Here is a 24,480-nt window from a genome sequence, read left to right on the forward strand (position 1 = left end):
CGCCTCCGTTCAGCGGGCTGGGGAGGTGGCTTCGAGTGGAGCCCTGAGCAGTGAGAGCTGCAGCTCCTGGAGAGCCGGGTCCCAGGGGCAGGTGCCAGCAGTGTGCTCCACAGCCTTTGCCAGCAGGGCCGGATGACACGGAGAGGGAGGCCAGAGCCAGGTTACCCGAGCCACAGCAAGGAGTAGGGGTTTCGTTCTAGGACTGATGAAAAGCTCGTAGGGGATCCTCCCTGGCTGTCATGGGAGAATGGATTTTAGGGAGAAAAAGAAAATCAGGATGCTGGGAAGCTGCTTCCGAGGCGCAGGCAGGAGAAAGGGGTGGCCCTCCCTTTTCTCAGAGGCTGTCGCAGCACGGGGCCTGGGCCTGCTTCGGGCAGTACTGTAAACTGTAAAGAGCTGCTCTCTGCCTTCGGACCAAGACCTCCCAGGACTCTAGAGCCGTGCTGACCACCTCAGCTTCTCCCTCAGGGCCGGGCTCGGGAAGACCTGAGTGGCCCCTATTTCTGAGCCCTCACCCATGCTCCAGGAAGCCAGATGACAGCTGGAGGGACTGAGTGTCCACCCTGGGACGGCCGTGTCCTCCTCCTGGTGGCTGTGAGGAGGTACTGCAAGGCCCTCCCTACACAGCTGAAACCCAAGATGAGTACAAAGCAGTAGCCCCAGCTTCAGGATAGAAGTAAGCAGAGTCGTCGTCCTCATCTTTCTCCTATTCTGGTGGGTTTGATCAAGGGGGTTCCCCAAAGTCCATTTGGGGCCAGGTTTCTTTCATTGATTCATCAGCTGTTTGAGGCCCATCCTGTACCAGATGCTGGGATGGAGCGATGACCAAGGCAGGCAGGGGTCGTGCCCTCAAGGAACTTGTGATCTCGGAGGGAGTCGCTCAGGCTGGCGGGTGCTTCATGGCCTCCTTTTACTTGGCGTTCCCCGCAGGGACGTGGGGAGGAATGATGGGGGCTTGTTAATTGGGGTACACTGTACAGGCCAGCTGGGACTTTCGCTCAGAGACTAATGCAGACTCTCCGGCCTCGTCCCCAGGGCTCCTCCGCTTGTGATAAACCTGGGCTCAGCCTGAACCTGGAACCTCTGCCTGCTGCATTGGCACATTGATGGAGTGGAAGGGTTCCGCGCCCCCTCCGTGTCCTGGAGACACAGAGCCGCTGCAAATGATAAGGCACTGGGTGTGACCCGCTCCCCCAACTGTCCTGTCACCCGCACTGACGCACTGCACGTGTTTGTGAGGCTGAGGGGCCTTCTCTCCCAGCCCCTGCTCCGGGTCCCTGCCCTCTCCCCCGCCTCTGGGGCTGGTCTCCTCCCTTGGAACAGCCTCCTCACTCCCACCTCCTGACCTGAATACCTCCCTCGTGGCTTTTTCAGGCAACCAGAGCACCTCTGACTGTTTCCAGAAAGCGTGGTATTCAGATGTGGGTTGGGCAGAGATGATTTTTACAGGGAGAGACACAGGCCCAGGGGGGCGAGCTAGCTACTTCTCATCAGGACTACGCAGGCCTGCTCTCTCTCTGCCCTCTATTTGTAAACCAACCCCAGGAGGAAGGCGAATTATCTGCCCTAAGTCACTCTTCCATCCTGCCCGATCCAGGCCACCAACGTAAATAATAAAGTTCGAGAAAGTCTTGGGGAAACAGGGTTCATTTTTATTTCCACAGAGACACTCCAAAGTAGGAAGCTCCTGAAGAAAGTCACAGTGACTCCAGGTCACAAACAGAGTGGGTGAAGAAAGTGGCCGGTATGTCCGACGAGGCTGGTGATCAAGGAGACGCAGTGGGGTAGGAAGAAACAAGGGAAAGACAGGCCAGGTCCCCAACCTAGAGAAAGCAGGTGTCAGCACCCAGACCAGGCGGGGCACAGGGAGAGAGCTGGGCGAGGGGCGTGGGCGAGGGGCGTGGTCGGCTCCTTGCCGACTGCTGTTTCTCAGGGCCTCAGTCATGACTGGAGATAATTTTCTAGAAGAAAAGAAAAGAGCGAATGGTAGAATGTGTCCACTCCCAAATCTGTTGAGACCAAGCGTCCTTTCATCTGGCCTCTGTGCCCCACAGCCTCTTCGTGTTCCACCCATTGCAGCTGCGCTTCCCCTCACTTCTCCTCCCTGAAACAGATTTTGTGATTCTGCCGGGTTAATCTGCTACCTCTCCCCGACTGGCCGCTCTCTTCCTCCTGCCCCTGAGCCTTTACCGCTGACAGGCTCTCCTCCCTCCGTCCCCCATGCAGTTCCTGTCCCGCCCGCCTCCTTAGCCCAGTGCCGCCATTCTCCTCCTCATAGCTGTCCGTGCGTGGTCCCTCCTCTGTCGGGCCTTCACCCAGCACCCAGAGTGTGCTTTCCAAGTGTCCTCCATCATTTCCTCATGAGTCTTTCTCCACGCTGGGGTCCCCTCCCCCTTAACACCTTGAGAGCATCACCCAGAGCAAGGACCCCAGCCCTCAGGGGCGAGGTGCCTCAGCCCCTGGGACCAGCCTTGCCCCGCTCACTCCGACACTCACCACCAAAACTTCACCCACTGCAGCATGCCAGGTTGCGCCCGGGAAGCCTGCAGGGCAAGGAGAATGTCTGAGTGGACATCGCACTGTCCCCTGCACACCCTCTGGCCTCAGACCCCTTCTCCCACAAGCCGCATTTTCTTGCCCCAGTACTTACCGAGGAAGAAATCGTGGCTCCCCCCTGTAAAGAGAAGATCAGAGCAGATGATGCGGGGGCTCCAGTGACCTCTGTGTACTCTGCCATGGCCTCAGGGCTCAGGAGGGGCCCTGTGGCACGGGCAGGCTCAGACCAGGAGTATCCCAAAGGCCCTTTGGTCGGGCTGCGGACATGGAGCCCACAGTTTTGTTTTCGCAGCAGATTTATCATCCTAAGTACATTTTACCCAAGATGATATTGAATGTGGTCCCTGAGCACACGCTGACCAAGGCGAGGGCAAAAGGGTGGGTGGGTCTCGCTCTGCTGCTGGGGGGATAGACATTGGCCACAAATGATTGGCCAGTGGATCCCTTAGGTGTGTGAACTACATCTTTGCTTCTCAGCCAACGGATGCTTTTTGCTCTCTCAGTGCCCGTCCCCAGGGCAGGGCTTTGTTGTGCTGAGAGATGGCGGGAAATACCGTCCTGTCTTCTTCACCAGCCTCATAGTATTTGGCGCATTCATTTACTGAATTTATAAGATTGCCTTCGCAACGGAACAAGACATTCTCAAATATCTTTCCTGTTATTCCCTTTGTGGAAGGAAGCATTTATTTTCCCACCAACCAGGAGTTCCAGGGCCAGCTTCCCCTAACTGCTAGTGTGCCTTCCTGTCCCCCAGCCCACCCCCACAAAGGTCAGCAGTTAGAGAGGTGGAGACGGATGCTATGAAGGGCTGTTTGTCATGTGTCCTGTGATTTTTTGGAGCTATATATTCCCCATGAGAGGATACTGGTCCCCAGTGTTCTCTGTGGCAGGTGATGTGGCCACTGCTCCCTTGTAACCTTAGGTGGGTGTGAAGCACCTAGAACATTCTCCCCTCTACTTCCCAACTGCTCTCAGGGAACCTGGGGCTCCCTATGAAGAGGGGAGAGGCACACCTCTCAAAGGGAACAGGATTCAGCCTCAGCTGACCTGTGCAGAGGCCCTGGAGTGACAGCTCCCCTCCCGCCCCGTGCAGACCCGGGGAACAGGGCAGTTGCAAGTCTTACCTTAGGGGGGATCTTGGCGGCAGACTGCCCACCAGGGACTGTAGGATATGCCTGCTGGTTATAATTGTTCTGCAGAAGAAAGCGGTAGGCGTGGGTAGTCGGGGCCAGAGAGAAGGGAGGAGGCGTTTTGCTCTGGAGTACACACCCGCCTCTCTGCCCTGGCTGGCCCTTCTCGGCTCTTCTCCCTCCTTGGGTCACCTCCTTTGCCAGCCAGAGCCAGCACCCTCTGCCCGCATTACCGGCCCTGCCTCCTCTTCCCTGGGCCCCTCACCCACCTCCTCAGTGTCCCGGGAAGGTGAGGGAGGGAAACCAAGGGAAGAGGTGAAGTCTAACCCAGGTGGTCAGGGAGGGTATCTCACCTTAGAAGTTACGGCTGCCGCGTCTTGCCATCCTGAGCCGGGCTGAGCAAACCGCAGAATCGGGGGTGAAGGAAAGAGAATTTCAGATTGGGCAGATCCAGAACGAGACCAAGAGGGACCCAGGCCCTTCGAGAGCCGCCTGAGGGCAGAGACTCACCTGACCTGCGCCGCCGGCCCTCTTCTGGAGCGAGGTCACGTCGGCATCCTGGAGGGGAGAGGGTGTCTCTGTGGCCCTTCAGGCGTGACCAGCCTTGCCGGGTCCCAGCACCCTGCTGCCTGGGCTCTGCCCTCGTTTTGGAGCACCAGCCTGGCACCCCCCCCACCCGCACCCCTCTTGGTGGTCTGTGATGAGCACTGCCTACAGAGAAGGCAGTGAGCCCCAAGGAAACTGATGGCCCAGATACACGACAGATTTCCACACTCGGTGTTGGGGAGCGCAGGTGGAGAACGGGTTGGGCAACACCACCCCCGCCCATGCACCTGGAGCCGTGATAGGCCGGCCTAAGACAGAGCTGGAACAACACCTGAGTGGCGCCCACACACACTCTCGGGCGCAGACCCAGGCATCTCTGCCCCAGCCCACCTTCGCCAGCACTCACCCCTGGTCCCCTCATAGGCCATCATTGCTTCTCCACTGAGCGCTCTCCCCCACCCCTACCACAGAGGCCTGGGATGTTCTTCCTGACTGACTGAGCTCCACCTTACCCTTACCTGACCTTGCATGTTAACCCCACTAGTAGCCCTAAAACTGAGATGAGATCACAAACTGACTGGCCACAGGCCTCCAAATATTTTTCGCTTGGTCTGCATTTTATCATTAAATTGGTTGTAAACAATTGAAAATCAAATTTCTAGGTTTTCTTAAAGAATCAGGTGACATGGTCACACTGGTCGTATGTGAGCACATGACAAACTCAGCTGGGGGCCCTGGACCTCCCCCTGCGCATTACCCCGCCTGCCCAGCCTCCCAAGCCTGGCCCACATGGACGAGTGAGTGGGCAAGCCTGCCTCAGTGCCCACGGGGCCTGGTTCCCGAAGGCCACTGGCCGTGGGGCCTCCTGCAGGACCCAGAGGGCCTGCTCATCCTTCCCAGAAGCCAGATATTCAGGCCTTCTGCACCTGTCTGCCCTTGACAGTGACCTGACCCCTCCCCCCATGCATACTGCCTTCCTGTTTCCCTTCAGCTTTCCTCCCAGTGCCCCCTTTCCAGTCCGGAGAATAGACCCCAGCTCCAGGTGCCTCCCTCTTCCTGCCCTCGTGGTCCCCTCCACCTGCTCACCCCGCGGTATAGTACACACCCAGCTGTGGCTCCCCCCAAGCCAGGCCAAGCCCAGCAGGGACAGCAGCAGAGCGGAGACAGTGGCTGGCTTCATGTTCCCGTGCCTGGGAGGCCCCAACCCTCAGGCTCGGCTTTTATCCTCGGCAGGACCTCCCACCCTGTCCTCCTTCAGTGACTCACAGCTTCTCTCTCCCACCCCACCTTCGCTTAGTGTTGCACAAAGGAGGAAAGTGGGAAGGGAGGGAGGCACCCTCCCCCAGCAGGGAGGGTGAGGAAATGGGATAGAATCTGCAAGCCCTTGCCTAGGGCCCAGAGCCCCGTGTCCCCAGAGCTGAGCTTCCTGACCCCAAAACGAGAGGTTCTGCCGCCCTTACCTCAGTAATTTCTTTCCAGTTCAAGAAAGGAGTGTTACGTTTGAAATCCTGGAGGGAGAAGGAGAGATGAGTGGGCCACCGGGAGACAGAATGCAGAGGGTCAGGTGTGGCAGCTTGTCAGGGAAGCTTCAAGGGCAAGAGTGGGCTTTGGAGCCTGGGTGTGGTTTGGGGTTAGATGGAGACGAGCTGCAGGAGATTGAGGGGTAAAATGTGGGATGGTGATATTGATGAGATTTAAGGGAGAGCATTGGTCTCCAGAATGAGAAGAGGTGGTGGGTAGGCTGGAGCCGAGGTGGCTGCCTGGAGGGAGCTCTGGAGGGGGCGGCATGACCAGGATCCCCAGTTCTTCCAGAAGCGAGAATGCTCCTACCTCCCAGAGTCGCCTGAAGTAGAGGAGGGCTCGAGTGTTGGGGGCTGGGGCTTGGCCCTGTGGATGAAAGGTGGGGAGCCGGTTAGGGGGGAGCCGGACCCCTGCTCATTCGAGCCCTACTCCCACTACCACCATCCCTCAGCCTTCAGAATTTCACCGCGACTAAGGTTTGCAGGCAAGCTGGGGGTCTTCGAGGACTCTAGAAAACCATTTTTGGAAACAGAGGGAGAGAGAGGCTGGATCTCTGGAGCCACCGACCAGCCCTCCCTCCCCAGCACGTTCGCAGCGTTCTTCTCTAGCCCAGTCTCCCAGCCTCCGGCAGAACTTAATTGTAGCAAAACCTCAGGACCAGGAGCTGCCCAGAGCTCCCTGCCTCTCACCTGCCGTGTGCCCTCCCGCCTGCTTCCCAAAGCTGTGGGGCTGGAGTCAACCCTTCAAACCGCCCAGGACCAACAGTGGAGACGGAAGAAAGGAGCAGAGACCAGGAGTGGGAGCACTAAGATTTATTTTGAGGGCAAGGATTGGGATTAGTGGTGAGATAGTGGTGTTTTAAGAAGGAGTGGGGGGCTCCCATCCATCTGGTAGCTCCGTGTCTGGAGGTCACGGGGTGCGAAAGCTCCTCTGGTCCTGGGCAAAGAAATAAGTTCTAAGGGGGAGCTGAGGGAACAGGGATTCAGAGAGCGGTGGGCCAAGGCAAGGGTCGATTGGACCCCTTGCTCCAGAAACCTGCAGGCACCTTTTTGCTCGTGGCTGTCATCCAGTCAAATCCGGATATCTTGACATGGGTTTGAAAATCCCCATACTTGCCAAGAATGTTAGGTACAGTGCCCCTGCTGCCACTCTTCCTCAGCTCCTTTCCCTGCTGTGAAGGAGCTAAGGCTCCATTCTCTTCTTTGCCCATCTCCGTCCTGCCCCCCCTTTCTAGATCTGCTCCTCCCGAAAGCAGGAAGCGACCCCAGACTAACTGTGAGCAATCGCTTTCCTGCCCCCTAGATGTGCAAAATTGCATGGCTGCCTGTGCTGACCCCCCGGGCAGCGTCTGTTTGTACCCTGGCTCTGCCATCAGACTCCCAGGTCCCCATGCTCAGGGGCCTGGCCTCCTGGTGGTCCGCAGCACTTGTATACAGTTCTGTATACCACAGAAACAGTCTGCTGTGTCCATCTGGCTCTCCAAACCAGAATCCCGTGCAGCGGGGACCTCTGCGTCTCCTGTCTGTCCCTCTCCGCCTCGTCCCCAGAAGGGCAGACTTTGACTTTCCTGAGGTTTGGGCTGTCTCTTCGCCTCCCCCACCTACCACCACCCCGTTTCCCCGACAAGTGGCAGATGGCAGGGATTCTAGTCTTCATTCTTTTACATTCAGGGTCAGAAACTCAGCTGCTCATGGCGCCAGTCGGGTGCTAAAATGACCGCAGTGGGCAGGGGGAGTGTGGTGGCTGGAGAGCAAGTCCCTGGCAAGAAGCAGCCCTACTCAGCACTCGTCTGTTGCAGCCCCGTGGAAGAGGGGAACCAGTGTTGCCAAATTTTCCAAGAGAAGCCAGAAATCTAAGTCATTATGTGAATTTTTAAAGTTTGGCAACTAATTCATAGTGTTTACAAAAAGAATGGCTCAAACAAAGCCGGGGAGCGGGCCCCCAGCTGCCACTTCTGCCTCCGTCCTTGTCTGGATCGTTCTCTGCCCTTCATCCCCTCCTTCAAAAAGTCCACTTCGACTCTGGACGTACCTCTGCTACTCTGGTGTCAAGTCAGCCTTTCCAGGGGTTCCTCGCAAGAGGAAGGGGTGGGCCAGGAGGAAGGAGAAAGGGGTTCTCGGCCCAGCTGTCTGCTAAGACGGTGTATGTGCGGGCCCTGGCCCCCATCGTGCGCTCGCAGGTCTTCACCTCCCCTCCCTTCTCTTGGGGTCACTCCTCGTGTGGCCTGCCAGCTCCACCTGACTGTTCAGTCTGTCCCCTGCCCTGGCCTCTGCTTCCCCAACGATTAGGCCCGCTTACTCTCCCCTTACCCTGCAGGTCTCGAAGGGGAAACTGAGCCTCAGACCTGAGATGTGAAAAAGGCCATTCTTCTCAGTCCCCACTCCCAGCTGCTTCCAAATTCTCCCTCTCTTTTCAGGTCTCTGCTGTCCTTCCTCCTTGTTTTGATCCTTCCTTCTTCTCTCTAGCACTGGCCTCAGTGCTGTCTTCATAGCCACCCTCACTGTCTGCCTGGCTCACCGAGCAGAGGGCTACTTGCTTCTCCCTGTCCCTCGCCCACGGAGATCAGGATGGCGCAACCTGCCAGCCCTTACCTTGTTGATGGCGTCCCAGTTAATGAAACCCAGTTTGGACTTAAAATTCTGCAGAGAAGAAAAGGAGAATGGCCAAAGTGGGTTAAAACATAATTGGCTCAGGGCCTCAGGACGAGAGGTCAGGGGCCGCCACTAACGGTCATCATAGAACCAGGCCAAGGGGCAGGGACTCGGTTTCCCAAAATAAGGTGAACGGAGCAGTCTTGCAAACTCACCTTCCAGAAAGTGTCAAAGTTGAAGAGTCCAGGAGACGTCTGAGAGTTCTGAGGAACCGAGGAGAAAGGGGCGAAAGTAAGAACCCACTTTGTGGTACGCAGCAGGCGCAGCAGGGGGTGCGGGTGTCAGGAGGGGAGGCAGGCATTGCTGGACACCCCAGTCCCTGCCCCAGGCGGCGTGATGCCTCCACTCACCAGCGTATCGACTCCGCTGACAGCTTCACCTCCTCCGCTGGGCTGCTGCTGCCGAGTGGGGAAGAGAGGGACTGATGTTCAAGGCTCGTGCACCCTGTCATCCACCTGCTCCTGGCCCACCCGTCTCTGCCTCTGTTCCAGCTCTGTGTGTTCTCTCTAAAGCCACCTTCTTGCCTTCTTTACATGGCACCTGAGACCCCACCTCCAGAAAGCCTTCCTGGGATGATGTGCCGCTTTCCTCCTAGGCTAACCCTACCCAGTCCCTTCAATCATATTGATATTCTTGCCTCCTCCCACACCCTGCCCCCAAAACACTGCTGGTAGCTAATGTGTAGTCCCACTATGTGCCAAGCACTGTGCCGTATCCTGCCGTGTTCTGTGTGGAGATGTCTCCATTTCACAGATGAGGAAAGGGAATCTGAGAGCTGCCTGGCAGCTTGCCTCCATGTCAGACTCTACTGTCTGCGCTCTGAACCACCTTGGTCTGGTTACAATGCAGAAAGCTCAGCAGTACCTGGGGGAGGTGAGCAAGCTAGGCTTCCCTGTCCTCATTTTACCCAAGGGGAAGCCCAGGCTCAGAGAGGTCAACTGCCTTGCCTGGAGATGCACAGATGACGAGACAGCTGACATTTGAACCCTCGCCTTCTAACTCTTCTAACTTCTAAGTACTTTCCCACTTCTCCACACTGCCTTCTTAAGCGTGGCTTTGTGACATATCCCCTTGACCATTCTGTTCTCTTTGTTGGTTTTCCCCTCACTGCATATTTAAGACTTTGGTATGTAAAAACCTGGAAATAGAGTTACAAACTGGGAGTTTTCTTAAACCTGTCTACCCGTAAAAGGTCGGTGTCCCTGACATTGCAGGAACTCTTCAGAGAGCCTTCTCAAGGAGCGCCACCACCCACTGCCGCCTTCTGCCCTTCAGGCCCACTCCTCACCCTGTGGGCCACACTCACACCCGCACCCGGACCAGCCTCACCCAGGAGCTGGTTAAAACCAGATTCCCGGCCCCACCTGAGACCTACTGAGTCAGAACCTGCATTTTCACAAGACCTCTAGGAGGTTCCTGTGGACGTTCGCGTAACGCAGCCTCTGTCAGCACTGCGGGTGCTGACAGGAGCCCAGATTTCCAGAATAACGAGGAGGGAGATGTACGCCTTCCAAACACTGTTTCCAAACTCTGTCAAAGAGGTACCAGATTCTGTTTACTGGCTGGGTATAGGACATTTGAAACAATTAGCTTTCTAAAAGGGCTCATTTTCATATGATTTTTTGCAGCCCAATCTCTACTACCAAGTGAGGTATGTCCCCTAAGGATTTGCAATGACTTGTTCCTTTGGAGGTTGTTAGTATTTTTACAAGATGCATTTAGCTTCTTCCCCCTTAACTGTAAATTTCCCAGATGGTGTTGGGATGGAGCTAGCGCTAGGAGCGGGGCCGAGCAGAGGTGGGGTACGAGGAGGGGGCACCGCCACACTGAGGAGGTGCGGTCACCCCAAGTTTGGCTCTCACCTGACCCCCGGATCCCCCGGACACGTGCACTTCGTTCCCTGGGTTGTCACACTGTGGGAGAGAGAAAGAGAGGCGTTCCTCCCTGTCCCCACCCAGCACGGGTTCCAGCCTCCAGCTTGCAGCGTTTCCCCGCCCGCCGTGTGCTGAGGCCGGCCTAGGTCCCTGCCACAGCCCCAGCTGTCCCTCCACATCATCCGAGGGGCCTCAGCGCCTCTCATTCTCCTCCCACAGGTCGAGGGAGGTCAGTGCGGTGACCGCTCAGCAGACACTCACCCCAGGCTTATTTCCACCTCTGATTCCGCCGCTGCTCCCCGGGGAAGAGCCGGTGTTGTATTCCTGCAAGGGAAAGCAAGAGTCTCTGTGGGGCCTTCAGGGGACTTGGGAGGGGCCAAATAGTTCCCAGCGGGGTTAGGATTATTTTAACCCCCTCTCCCCAACCTCCTTACCTTCCCATCTTGCCACTCAGTCACTGAGGGAAGTTGTTCGGAACACAGAGAAGGCCAGGTGTGGCCCAGTGTATTTGGAAATGTGAGACAGTTGGCCCCCCCATCCCCACCGCCTGTCAGGGGTGGGAAGCCCTGTGGGGCCTGACTTCATCAGAGCCGTGACCCTGGCACCTGGGCTCGCTCTGCCTTCCTCCTGCCTCTCCTCACCCCTCACCCTCTTCCTGGAGCCCAGAAAGAGGAAGGGATCCCTAGCATCCTTCCCTGGGAGCCCGAGTAGCTGCTTTGATCAAAATCCTAGAATTTTCTAGGGTCTGTCCTAGCTGGAGGGCAAAGCGGGTAGTACCGTGGAGCTTATGATGTCTGACTTGTTCTAGTTACTTTCCTCCTCTGCCTGACACCTTTCCCAGAGGCCCAAGGAAGCCAGCTGTGCTCCTCTCTGCAGGCCCCCTCTCTTGGAGCTCCACCCTAAGCCGGCTGCCAAGTTGTGGTCCTCCGCTGACCCTGTCACCCACCGTGTAGAGGCCTCATGTGTACACCGTATTTATTAGTTGGTCTACATCACAGCTCTGTAAATGTCCTTAACTGTCCACGTGTGCAGGCCTGCCCCCATTCTCCTGGGAGCTTCCCAAACAAGTGTCATGTTTTTCTGTGCCCACTTCTCTTCTTCTACCCGCCACCCCCAGCTCTAGTCAGATTTGCCAGTGGGCACGACTGCAGACACAGTTAGACGAAGATAGAGCATCCCGCTGTGACAGAGCGGAGAGAAGGGACAGAGGAGCAGAAGCAGGCAGAGCGCCTCTTCTGGAACAGTCAGACTGCAGATGCAGGCAGCACTGCGCGGTGGGGCGGGGAAGGCAGGGAATGGAAGCTGAGGAGGACGCTGCCAGTGATGCCACCCATGCCGAGGCTGGCCACTTTCAGAAAGACCTTGCAGTGTGTCTGCTAAGCAGGGACCAACAAGGGCCTCAGGCCCACCTCTGCCTTCAACAAAAGAGCAGCACTCACCCAGCTGGTCCCAGAACTGCCGTCGCTGCTGCTGCCACTGCTGCCACCACTGCTGCTGCCACTGCCACTGCTGCCACTGCTACCACTGCTGCCACTGCTGCCACCACTGCTGCTGCCACTGCCACTGCTGCCACTGCTACCACTGCTGCCACTGCTGCCACTGCTACCACTGCTGCCACTGCTGCTGCTGCCACCACTGCCGCTGCCACCATTGCTGCCGCTGCTGCCACTGCTGCCACCACTGCTGCCACTGCTGCCGCTGCCTCCACTGCTGCCACTGCTGCCACTGCTGCTACCACTGCTGCCACTGCTGCCACCACTGCTGCCACCGCTGCCACTGCTGCCACCGCTGCCACTGCTGCTGCTGCTTCCCTGTGGGGCAAGAGGAAACCAGAGCAAGGACTAAAGATGAGAACACCAAGATTCCCTCCCTCCCGCTCCTTCCTCTCTTGCGCGGGCAGATTCCCCGTCCCAGGCTGTGGGGAGCGGTCTCTCTGTTCCCTTCCTGTGCAGAAGGCCTCAGGTACCCCGCCCTCTTACCCCTAAGTGGCCAGAGCTTCCGCCGGAGCCAGATGGTGGGGGGTTGGTGCACTGTGGAAGGAAAGGGACAGGTGATTTTCACGGCTTCGGTCAAAGCCCTCACCATGGGCAAGGCTCTCCTGCTCCCTATGGCTTGGCTTTCTTTCCCAGCGTGTTGCTCCCCATCCCTGGCTGATTTCCCTCCCCTCTTCTGAGCCCTCTCCATGCCGGACTCCTCTGTAGCCAGTCTGACTCTTCCCTCAGCGCCCATCTTCGTCTCCTCTGTCTCCCACGCACCCAGACACCCTCTCCTCCCCCACACCCTCACTCTCACCTCTGTATGTGGGTTGCCGCTTCTCACTGAGCCAGGACCAGGTTGAGCCTCAGCTCCCTGCAGGGAGGATGAACTGAGTGTGGTCTCCAGAAGGACAAGGGAGACGCGGAGAGTGTGGGCCTGAAGGGGGCAGGCGTCAGGGCTGGGGCTGTTACTCTACCTGAGCGCTGGCCTCGGAGGTGGATGGCTCTCTGTTGCCTCCGAGGCCCCAGGAGCCTCCCTGAGAGTTGGTTCCAGAGCTGCCATCTGCGCCTCCAAAGGGTCCCTGGCCCCAGGGAGTCACAGGCCCGCCAGGATAGCCCTGGCTGTAGCCTCCAGGTGGTGGCTGGCCATTGGTTCCCTACAAGAACCACATGCCTGCACTCAGTCTGTGACCATCTCAGTCTGTGATGGAGAGCGCAGGCAGAGGGACTAAGACAGAGAGGAGCCAGAGCAGGACACAGGGAGAGGCACTAGAGAGAGGCCCCAAGGTGGAGGAGGAAGGATGCACAACATGGAAGGAAACTGCCCCACACAGCCCCACAAATAAGAGACTTTTCCATCCTTTCAGCTGATTCCCAAGATTCTGAACCCAGCTGCCTGCAGCCTCCCATTTCCACACGAGCCCCCAGCCGCTCACCCAAGCACCGTTACTGCCCAGCATCCCCTGCCAGGAAATGTGGGCAGCGTCTATTCCAGGTCGAATTATATTCTCAGCCAGTCTGCCAGCCTCACTCCCAGGGTTTCCTAGAGTGTGGGCTGCTCCTCCAACCCCATGGTTGATGGCCCCCCCAACCCCATGGCCAAAAGCCTCCCCCACCCCAGGGCTCCTGGCCTCCCTGATGCCATAGCTGGCTGCATCTCCAGCCCCTTGGCCCATGGCCTCCTTAATTCTGTGGCCAATGGCCTCCTCGATTCCGTAGTTAATGGCACTTCCCACCCCATGTCCAGTGACCTCTCCTACCCAGTGTCCGAAGGCCTCCCCAACACCTGCTCCAGCATCCTCCTTTCCACTCAGCAATGGGCCAGCATCCCCACTGCCCAGGCACAGGGCCAGTAGGAGACAGGCCAGCGACCCCTGTAATGTCATCTCTGCCTTGCTCCTCTCTCTTCTAAGTGTCTTCTTCCTGGCCCACTTTACTTCTTCTTGCCCTGTCTCTTCCTCGGCGCGCCCTCCTCCGTCCTCTTCTTCCTTCTGACTCTTCTTCTCCCTCCCTGTAGGTCTGCAGCCTTCTCTCTCCTGTCCCAGACTCCCCTGCCTTCCGGAGCCCTCCTCCTGCCACGACTCCTTATACTGCAGCTTGGGAGAAGGTGATAGGGCTGGGCAGCCCAGAATCCCTCCCCACAGTGACTCAGGGTCAGCCACCGATAGGGTAATGAGCTGTAATTGTGAGTCTGAGAGTCTGTGTTGAAACAGAGGGAGCCTGAGCTGCAGGAAGGGAGGGAGAAATGGGATGAGGCAGGTGCAAAAATGTTCCGATTTCCCAACCCCAGGAATTTGGGGTGCAGGGTGGGGGTGAGGGCATCTGAGGCAGTCAGGTGGGGGGACTTAGGAGAGAGGAGTCAAGGCAGGATCCCACCAGGGGGCAAGAGTAGGGACCCCGGCGGAACAGACCCACCCTAGGCGTGAGCCAGCCTGGGTTGGGGCACGAGAATGAGAGGCAGGTGCCTCTCTTGGCCTCTCTCTGTTTCTGCCACCTCTGTCTTTCCCCTCCCATACTGTCACCTAAAGGTGACTGCCCTCACACTCTTCCACACCTTCCAGCCCACAGAGAGCCCGGGCACTCTGAGACTGCCCTCAGTGGGGACCTCAGGCTTTGGGGAAGGAAGTGGCCACGCACGACCCTGAGAGTGGTCATCAGGGCGTCTTGGTTAGCATTCTGGCTGCTCCTAGCTGAGGAGGCTGGGCGTGGAGCATGGAGCTGGGCGGGCCAGCCTCCCCCAGGGAATGAGTGGGAAGGAGAGACCTAGGGAGGGAGCAGCTGACCCAGGCATCCATCCTGTTTACCCGGCTGGAGGGGGCATGCGTGTGAGCCCGAGGCCTCCTGTGAGGGCTGGGACCGCACCAGCTCACCCCACCCAGCCCCCAGATCTCCCAGGGGCCAGGGCAGCCAGCAAGGGAGCAGGGCCAGCACAAAGGCAGGAGCGCTCGGTCAGCCACCCGGCTCTCTCCTTGTCCCAGCTCAGGATGCAGAACTCGGTCATCCTCCCCAGGGCTCATCCCTGCTCAGCAAGCGTGGCTGCTCTCCACTGCCAGGAGTCCCAGATCCTCCCACTTGGCACTGCCTCGTATCACCGGGACTCAGCACCCAGTTAGGAGGGGCCAGTTTCCATCCGCCTTTCTCAATGCCTCTCAGTCAGTCTCTCTCCACCCCAACACCCGCACCCCAACTTGTAACAGCCAGCACCTCTAACCAGGTAAACACAATCCCTGTCTGTCCTCCGCAGCTCCTGCCTCCCTGTTATTCCACCTCTGACTCTGATGATGGTAATAATGGCAGAGGTAATCATCCTCATCATGAAGCTTCAGTTGGTCCAGGGCTTTCTGTGCCCAGGCAGGCCTCACTCCCAGGCCCCGGCTCCCGGCATCTCCTGTCAGCTCATTGTCTCCAACCTCCCACTTTTCAAAATGCGCTCATTCTTCCCTGGAGAGGATAGGTTTGGATCTTGCCCTGGGACCGTGTAGGAGTAAATGCGAGGCCTGTGGGATTGGTGATGGAGACCCCAGCCCAAGCTTGCTGCCTCCCACTCCCACAGGGCAGGAAGTGGAGCGTCCACGACTGGAAGACCCCTTCCCACACTCACCTCCTTCGGGGGCCACCACCTTCACAATGGCGTCTGTCTGCCCTGCCCTTCTCTGTTACTAACGCTTTCCTTTAAGCCAGCTTACTTTCTTAAGAATATTTTAAGAGAATATTTGATATCTCTACTGTCAGTGGAAAGCCAGCATCACTTGCCCTAAATAGAAAGTACCAGAAAAACATAGTGAGAAGCCAACAGTTCTTACCATGGTATTACTGTGCCCTCCTTGTTCAAAAGGGAGATTAGCAAGCATGAGAGAGATGTTCAAGACACGCCAGCATAGAAATCGAGTCTTCCTTTTTAACAGAATCAGAAAGCTTCCAAAACAAATTGAGAAAATAGTAAGTTTCTCACTGTGCGATTCAGACTTATTCAAAGCCATGTGCACAAACCACCTAAATCCTCCCTGTGACCAGCAGGGCCACATTCTAGCTTCTTGGAGAAACTGCCCTCAGACGTCTCTGGAGCTGAGGGCTCACCTCAACTCAGTCTTAAGGCGTATTTATTAAACGCCGGTTGTGACCCACATAGAAGCCGCTGTGCTTTGACATGCGTGGTCTCATTCAACCCTCACCATAACCTCCAGAGGTAGATATTATTCCCATCTTACAGATGAGGTAACTGAGGCCCAGGGCTGTTACACACACACAAGGTCTGCGTGAAAAGTCATCGTAAAATGGAGCCGTCGGAGTTGGACCCAGGTCTGTCTGACTGCCAGCAGCTTTTGCTCCTGCGTCACTGTGCCTCCATTGTTCCTGTGCGTGACCGCATCCACGGGTCTGACGTGCCCACATCATGCCCAGGACCCTCCCATCCCAGCTTTTCTCTCAAATTCGCTGCTTCAGTCGCTCCACAAGCATTTGTTGTGCACCTTCTCTGTGCTGTGCCTGTCTGGGCCCTGGAGATACAGCACAGAGCAAGATCATCACAGTCACTCCCTGGGGAGTCTCTTTCGTTGTGGGGGAAGCTGGACAATAAACATTTCAGGTGGTGATGAGCACTATGCAGAGAAACACAGTGGGGTGAAGGAACAGAGAAGATGGAGAGGGCATTTTAAATAGGGTGGTTAGGAAAGGGTTCTTTGAGGTGTGACCTATGAACTGAGACCCAAAGGAGGTGAGAGGGTGAGCCACAGGCTGGGGATAGAGTATTCCAAGCCCAGGGGACGGCAGTGCAAAGTCCCTGAGGCAGAAGCCTGCTTACTCTCTGGGAGGACCATTGTGGCTAGAGCAGGGAGGAATTGAAGTCAAAGAGGTAATCGGCCGGATCATGGGGCCTTAGGGGCCATTATAAGGACTTTGACTTTTACTCTGAATGGGGTGGAAGCAGCAGAGGGCTTTGAGCTGGGGAAGGCTGTGATCTGACTCAGGTGGCAACAGGGTTCCTCTGGGAAATATTAGGGGGTGGGGGGAGTACGGAGACCAGGGAGGAGGCTTCAGGGGGAGGATGGCAGCTGGACTCAAGTGTAGGGAGGAGACGAGGCTTGGGTCTGTGCTGTCTCTGCTCCCTTCTGTGGGGTCCGGGGCCTCAGACTGGCATCTCCTGGCTCACCCTGTTCACAGTGTCCACCGGGGAGCCTACGTTCAAATCCTAATGCCAGCACTTCCTAGACATGCTCCTAACCCCTCTGTGCACCAGTTTCCTGTCTGTCAGAGGGGAGACCGTGAGGGTTAAATGAGGCAGTACCTGCAGAGAGCTCAGCACAGTGCCCGGCACACAGGAGCGCTCACTGCATGTTCTTGGCAGCATTGGGCATGTCGGTCTTGTTGGCATACTTTCTTGGCAGTTGTTCAATTCTGAGTCATACACACATGCGCGCACACCTCCTTTCAGAAGGAGAAACTTAAGTTTCTGCCAAAAGCAGGATTTATTTTGAAGTAGCCCCCTACCCAAGGGTCGCAGGGAAGTGTGGCCCTCACTGGCAGAGGTCACTGCAGGGAAGTGCTCTGAATAGAGGACAGCCGTCACCGCCTACTAGCTGGGTGACCTCAGGGACCTTTCTTCCTTCTCTGAGCCTCAACTTCGTCATCTCTAAGGGGGTAATCATGGAACTTGCCTCATGGGGAAGTTGTGAGAACGGAGTGAATCACGTCTGTAAGTGCTCAGCACAGACACAGCGCGCACCCAATAAAAGACAGCCGTGAGGGTCCCACCCAAACTCCTCTCCCTGCTCTTCCACATCTGAGAGACTGGCTGTGCTGTCTTCCTCACTGCCTAGGCTGGCTCCACCTGTCTGTCCCGGGGGCCTGGTTCTGGCTCACACCTCACACTTACTCCACATCCTTTCTCACGTCTGCTCAAGTCAGTGGCCTTCCCTCTGCCAGTCACCAGACATTTGTGCCTGCCTTGACCTCTCTTCTTGAACCTCTTAGTCTAGGGGAAAATGCATATAAAACAAGTAAAGACATAATTACCAATTGCCATAAGCACCGTGAAGGCAAAGACCAGTGTATGGGGAGAGAGAATAACAAAGGGGGCCCTTTGTCTGGGCTGGGTGGTCAAGGGAGCTGAGACCTGAAGGGTCAGGAGGAGCAGACACGGGGACAGAGAGGCGTGGAGAGTATCCCAAGCAGAGGACAGCATGCTGGGCCTCAAGGCAGGAGTGAGCCGTGCCCCATTTACCCTTCCAAACCAGCTAAGCTCTTCTTTTCCAGAAGCCTCCAGGATGGACCCTTCACACATGATTGTCCCATTTCTCTGGCACTTCCAGGACCCCCGTCCAAGCAAACCCAGCAAGAAAGCGTGCACACAGATAAAACCAATGAAAGCTTTTCCTTCATGAAAGAATAATTCCCTTGACTGTTCCCTTTTCAGAAGGGACTCCAGTCCATATGAAACGATGTCCACATAGCGTAGACCCTCGACAAATGAGAGATATGATCGAATGCTTCTATTTATTAAAATGCCGGAAACAGATGTCTGCAATTTCCTTTGAAATGCATCAAAAACATATCGATATGTGATTAGATGGATAGATGCCTCATCAAGCAAACACAGCAAAATGCAAACGGGAAACTCTGAACTGATCAGTACGCAGGTATCCACAGTAAAATTCTTTCATCTTTATGGTATGTTTGAAATATTTTCAAATTAAAGTATTGCAGGAGGAGGGGAGGAACATATGTGATAAAAACGATGGTATTCTACAAATAAGGAAAAACACAGTGAACAAAAGTGTCAGGAAGGTCGCCTTCACTGCACAGCCGGCCCCGCCCCTGCTGCTTTGTCCCTTGGTCCTCATTGGTGCATCACTTTGTATTTGTTGTCATATTCTGTTTGTGTGCCTAGTCTCCCTGCGACGCCTGTGAATGCCCCAAGGGCAATTTTTGGTCTCTTATTTCTGGTCCCACGATTTATGGAATTTGGGAGCTGGAAGCCATGCTGTAGTCCTCCCCTGCGGACACCCCACCCCCTTTATACGGAGGGAATTGTGGCCCCAAGGGGCACAAAGAGGGGCACGAAGAGGGGCAGCAAGCCGCCCACAGGCCCACAGTGCTGCGTGGGATGCGGGCCCGGCAGCAGGCCAGGTGCGGCCAGCACTCTACCGATTTTATAGCCGACTCTGAACCGTCAGGTTCTGGCGAGAGTCAGGCCTGCCGCGCTCTCGTGGGTTACCCCAGGTGAGTGCACTGGCTCCTCTGAGCCTCAGTTTCCCCGTCCATACAATGGAGATCATAAGAGGACTTCTGCCTTCGGGGTTTGGGAGGCTTTCACAGGTACAGAGCAGAACCAGCTCTTCGCACAGTCCCGGGGACCTCGGGAATCCTCGGTACACAGTAGTGGCTCTCAGGATCCCTCGGGCTCCGAGTCACATGCAGATCCAAAAACGAGGCCTGCAGCATCACCATTCCTGTCATCGTAAAGAGGCTGTCCCTGCTGCCATCGGCAGGCCTCCTCACTCAAGGATCTGCCACACGTGCCTCCCCTCCCTGCTGATGCCAAACAGGAGAAGTCTCGGTGTCTCCTTTGTAGTTCTGAGGCTGCTAATCCCTCCCCTCACTGACTATGTGACTTGCTCTTGTTTCTTAACCTGTGGGAGCCACCATATGTTCTCCATCAAATGGGGCCAGAACAGGACCTCTTACCTAACCGGGTGGCTGGGAGGCTTCAGTGACATCATGCACGGGAAGCACCCAGCAGGGAGCCCAGCATGCCGACACTGCCCAGTAAACACAGGTTGCTGTTGTCATTCCTTTGGGGCCATGCCCCCGAATGAGGATGCCGCCCCTCGGACTCTACCTAGGTGTCCGCCATTCTCTTCCCTGGTGCTTCTGCCCCCACGACTGGCCCTGCCCGATGCTCCTCCTCGTGCCCAGCAGGAACTTTGCACACCAGGGAGGCATGGCGTGTCCCTGGAACCACCCTCTTAGATCTGATCAGCCTGAAGTCTCCAGCTCGACTCATCCTGTGCCTTAGATCAGACCCCCAGCAACTTCGGCAGAGGAGCAAGAGGAGAAAAGACCAGCCTTCCCCCACGCCCCCTCCTTAGGGAGCACAGAGGACCATGAGGAGAGTACATGTGTCATATTTATTCACAAGTCTCAGTAGAGCCCCCAGGGGACTCCAGAAATCCAGCCCCCACCCCCAGCTCCTCCAGGTCATCTCGACTGATGTGACAACAGGAACGTGTCTGCTCAGGAAGGCCAGGACCTCAATTTAGGGAATGATGTTGGCGACGCTCTGGAGGAGAGAAGGAGAGAGAGAGTGAATGCAGGGTGCACAGTCCTGAGGGCCAAGACCTCTGCCCTCAAGCCCCCTAGAGAACGGAGAGGGAGACGGGCTGCTCTGGCCCAGGAATTGCTCATGTTCTGGGGAATACCCTAAGGAAGGTGGCACTTAGATTCAGGAAAAATAGGGAGCCAGCCCTCCCAGGCAGAGGTGCCAGGGCCTCTGTAGGAACCGAGAAGACTTGTCCGCTTTGCCTCAGAGTGTCCCCTAGAGCCCGAGAGTAAACGAGGGGACGCGTTTGGCTTCCAAGTACAGTTTCTGGGCCTTTGACCCAGCCTCACCCTTCCGCCCCAGGCTCAGGCAGCTGATGTACTAAATGCAAAGAGAAGAGCTAGGTCTTTACTTTGGGCCCAGAGTGAGGACCAGGACGCCACAGGAGCATTTATCCCGGGGGAGCCCTGTCCTCCCAGGAAAGGACAGAGCTGCAGGGTCCCACCACCCAGCACAGTGCTGCAGGGCAGCAGGGGTCACAGCGGGTGAGGGATGAGAATCGGAGGGGGGAGGACAAGGAGAGAGGATGGGCACACGGAGGGGATGTTTCAGCAGCACCCCCCTCCCTGGCGCCCAGATGCATGTGGGCCGGGAGGTCTTTTCCGCCAGCTTGTTTGCCTCGGTGGGAATGGAAAGCACCTGAAAGATGAAAGCAGGATTCGAAGGGCAAAGAACAGGTGAAGAAAGGGAAAACCAGAGCTGGGAAGTGGGTTAGATTGTCTCTGCAAAGGCCGAGAGTCTGTCCACAGTGAAGCTGTCTGTGAACGGGCCATGCGAAGGGGGTGGAAGGATATCTCCCAAGGCAGAGAGCAGAACGTAGAAAACAGGCAGCACTCACCCTCCACAGAGCTGAAAGGTTGATGAAGGGCTTGTTGACCGAGGCCTGGAATTCAAGGAAAGAGAGTCAGTCCCCAGCATCTGTCCAACCCCACCCTAGGAGGGCGCCCACTCTCCCACCTCTGAGCTCATGCTGTGCCCCAGAGACTCACTCCAGATGCTAATGTGGTTGCGGCCCCTCCGGTCTGGCCGGTGGAACCGCCGTGATGACCGCCCTGTGGATGAAGCCCAGATCGTCGTTACAATGCCTCGGCCCTTGAGGGTCTCCCAAGTTCCTTTTCCCCAACAATCTGCTGCCCTCTGGGGTGACTGGGGCTGGGGCAGGAGGCATCGGCTAACCCCTGGCCCCCTCACTGACCAGAAAGAAAACCCAAAGCGCATGTTGCTGTGGGAATTCTGTGAGAGATGGGAAGAAAAGCCACGAAGGACATCTGCCCCTCCTGACCAGTGTTCCCTCGATTCCCTTTGATTTCGGTTCCTGAGATGCTCTCAGTCACTGCAAAGGGGCCTGGCTGGAAGGGGCCCAGAGGACCAGTGCAAGGACCAGGACCCGAGTAACTGCAGCCCTGACCTCAGAGCTACACCTTCTACCGCACTCTAGCCTGACCCTCAGCTCTGACTAATGCTGTCCCCAGACGCTCAGCAGTGCCTGCCCCACTGCTGCTGCCGCCAGCTGGAGTCCGGCAACAGCTGCCCTCTCCAGGCCTCTACCCGCTGAACCCTGCGCTCTGACTCCGAGCCCTTCCCTCCTGGATACACTTTCTGCTTGGTCCCTTCCTCCCCACCCACCACCATGTAACTATGGGTTTGAAGTCCGGGCCAGTCCTCAAGATGGTGTCCCAAAGACTCCTGATGGAGACAGGACGATGGGGAATTGGGGCAGGCAGGAGTCACCTCCTGTTCCCCAAGCCCTTCTGTGGTGCCTGGTCTGCTGTGTGTGGCACTGCTTGCCGCTTGCAGTCTCCAGGATCTGTTCCCTCTACATAAATGTGGATCAGAAGTCCTCCAGGAGACCTCCTCTGATGGGGCAGTGTGGAGGAAGAGAAAGAACCCTGAACTTCTATTCGCCAAAGCTGTGTGCTGGCCACATGACCTTGGCAGTCCCTTCAACCTCCCTGCACTCTGTTTCCTTATCTGAGAATCAGGGAGTCAGCATCCTCGCCCTGACTACCTCAGAGGCTTGTCATGAAAATTAGACAGAGGAGGGCTTATCTCCAAAAGCTGTTCCTCACGCTCACTCTGATGCTCTTGGTTTCTCAACTGTTTGCACTGTAATAGATCTTGGCGCAGTAACTATTTCCTGTTCCCCAGAAGAGGCTTCCGATGCCTCCCTGTAGACCTCCTTAACTGGGAGGGCAGCTCCCTGAAGATGGGGCTGGGTCCTGTCCACACTGTCTGATATAGGGCTTTGCGGATAAGATGGCTTGATCTGTCCGATTAGCTGACCACCAGCTCCCTTGTAAGGGAGACAGAGGAAGGAGGACACGGTTATATAGCTTCCCAAGCTTCTTTCACTACATGAAGGCTATGTGGACTCCCCAGATGTCCCAAGGGTTTAACCTCCCCCTTCCCCAGCCCCTTCTCCCCATCTCCCCACCGCTGTTCACCTACATTCAGCAGCTGGTTGGCCTCCTTGCCGGCTTGGTTGACCCCATTATGAACATTCTGCTGCAACCTGTCCGCCTCCTTTCCGGCCTGGCCAGCAGCGTGGTGGACCCCTTGGCCAAGCTTCTCCGCTTCCTTTCCAGCCTGGCCAGCAGCGTGGTGAACCCCTTGGCCAAATTTCTCTGCCTCCTTCCCGGCCTGGTTGACCCCATTGTGGACCCCTTGGACCACTTTGTCTGCTTCCTTTCCGGCCTGTTCAACGGCATGGTGGACCCCCTGACCAAGCTTCTCAGCCTCCTTCCCAGCCTGGTTAACTCCAGGATGGACCCCCTGGGCCACTTTCTCTCCCTCTTTCCCAGCCTGCCCAGCAGCATGGTGGACCCCCTGACCAAGCTTCTCAGCCTCCTTCCAGGCCTCATTGACCCCATGGTGGACCCCCTGGCCAAACTGCTCCGCCTCCTTCCCAGCCTGGTTGACCCCAGGATGGACACCTTGGACTGTTTTGTCTCCCTCTTTCCCAGCCTGCCCTGAAGCGTAATAAACTCCATGGCCAAGCTTCTCAGCCTCCTTCCCAGCCTGGTTAACTCCATGATGGACCCCCTGGACCACTTTCTCTCCCTCTTTCCCAGCCTGCCCAGCGGCATGGTGGACCCCTTGACCAAGCTTCTCAGCCTCCTTCCAGGCCTCGTTAACTCCATGGTGGACTCCATGGCCAAACTTCTCAGCCTCCTTCCAGGCCTCGTTAACTCCATGGTGGACTCCATGGCCAAACTTCTCAGCCTCCTTCCCAGCCTGGTTAACTCCATGATGGACACCTTGGCCTATTTTCTCTCCCTCTTTCCCAGCCTGCCCAGCGGCATGGTGGACCCCCTGACCAAACTTCTCAGCCTCCTTCCAGGCCTCGTTAACTCCATGGTGGACTCCATGGCCAAGCTTCTCAGCCTCCTTCCCAGCCTGGTTAACTCCATGATGGACACCTTGGCCTATTTTCTCTCCCTCTTTCCCAGCCTGCCCAGCGGCATGGTGGACCCCCTGACCAAACTTCTCAGCCTCCTTCCAGGCCTCATTAACTCCATGGTGGACTCCATGGCCAAGCTTCTCAGCCTCCTTCCCAGCCTGGTTAACTCCATGATGGACACCTTGGCCTATTTTCTCTCCCTCTTTCCCAGCCTGCCCTGCGGCATGATGGACCCCTTGACCAAACTTCTCAGCCTCCTTCCAGGCCTCACTGACCCCATGGTGAACTCCCTGGCCAAACCTCCCCGCCTCACTTCCCGCCTGGTTGACCCCATGATGGACCCCCTGAATCGCTTTATCTGTCTCCTTCCCAACCTGTCCAGCAGCGTGGTTGGCCCCATGGGCAAACTTCTCTGCTTCCTTTCCTGCTTGTCCGACGCCATTGTTGATCCCATGGGCTACCTTGTCCAAGCCGTGGTTGAGCCCCTGGATGCCCTTGTCCAGCTCCTTGCCAGCCTGGCTCCCCATGTTGCTAAGTCCGTTAAAAACTTTCTCCACTTCCCTTCCGGCTTGAGTGATTCCATTATTGATGCCTTCCAGGGCCTTGCCCACCTCTCTCTCTGCATTGCTCAGCCCTCGGTTGATTCCTTCAATGACCTTCTCAAACGGATCATTATTGGCTGCCCATCCAGGCAAGGCCCCCAATAGCAGTAGGAGGGAGCAGGAGCTGACCAAACTGGCAAGCCGCATATTGTTGGCAGGGCAGGGAGGACACAGAGAGGAGCCAGGGAAGCAGAGCTGCTATTTATCCTCCGCCTCCCTCCCTCTTCTCCACCCCTCATGACTCAATTACCCCTGTGAGGCACTGACTTGGTCCCTAGTCGGGGAGGTATTTCCCAGGGAGATTTGGGGTTGAGCAATGAAAAGGAGGAGGAAGAGATGGTGAGTCATGAATGGAGAAGACTTACATGGTATCTCTGCTCTTTGCCCAGCTTGGGCCCTCCACCCTGG

The 24,480-nt window shown here is 56.8% G+C and overlaps 2 protein-coding genes across 4 annotated transcripts; both read right to left on the reverse strand.

Moving 5' to 3' along the window:
- Nucleotides 1-1,632: 1,632 nt before the first annotated feature.
- On the reverse strand, nucleotides 1,633-13,862 carry DMKN (dermokine). 2 transcript variants are annotated; one of them, XM_070498806.1, is made up of 18 exons: nucleotides 13,514-13,841; nucleotides 12,731-12,910; nucleotides 12,571-12,627; nucleotides 12,258-12,308; nucleotides 11,718-12,089; nucleotides 10,540-10,602; nucleotides 10,267-10,317; nucleotides 8,755-8,802; nucleotides 8,560-8,607; nucleotides 8,345-8,392; nucleotides 6,063-6,119; nucleotides 5,693-5,740; nucleotides 4,197-4,244; nucleotides 4,040-4,081; nucleotides 3,681-3,749; nucleotides 2,651-2,674; nucleotides 2,497-2,543; nucleotides 1,633-1,961 (listed from the first exon to the last, which is right to left on the reverse strand). In XM_070498806.1, coding segments are annotated over exons 1-18 (1,380 nt in total). In that variant the 5' UTR covers nucleotides 13,640-13,841; the 3' UTR covers nucleotides 1,633-1,960. The 2 variants fall into 2 exon arrangements, with proteins under 2 accessions (XP_070354907.1, XP_070354908.1); XM_070498807.1 differs by having other exon boundaries at nucleotides 1,634-1,961; nucleotides 8,755-8,799; nucleotides 13,514-13,862.
- Nucleotides 13,863-19,865: 6,003 nt separating this feature from the next.
- On the reverse strand, nucleotides 19,866-24,256 carry SBSN (suprabasin). 2 transcript variants are annotated; one of them, XM_070498244.1, is made up of 5 exons: nucleotides 22,948-24,256; nucleotides 22,519-22,896; nucleotides 21,060-21,122; nucleotides 20,909-20,953; nucleotides 19,866-20,031 (listed from the first exon to the last, which is right to left on the reverse strand). In XM_070498244.1, exons 1-5 carry the CDS (start codon nucleotides 24,217-24,219, stop codon nucleotides 20,008-20,010), a joined length of 1,782 nt encoding a protein of 593 aa, XP_070354345.1. In that variant the 5' UTR covers nucleotides 24,220-24,256; the 3' UTR covers nucleotides 19,866-20,007. The 2 variants fall into 2 exon arrangements, with proteins under 2 accessions (XP_070354345.1, XP_070354344.1); XM_070498243.1 differs by having other exon boundaries at nucleotides 22,519-22,764; nucleotides 23,845-24,255.
- Between the last annotated feature and the right edge of the window lie 224 nt (nucleotides 24,257-24,480).

This window comes from Equus asinus, chromosome 26, assembly GCF_041296235.1.
Source record: "Equus asinus isolate D_3611 breed Donkey chromosome 26, EquAss-T2T_v2, whole genome shotgun sequence".
Taxonomy (NCBI): Eukaryota; Metazoa; Chordata; class Mammalia; order Perissodactyla; family Equidae; genus Equus; species Equus asinus.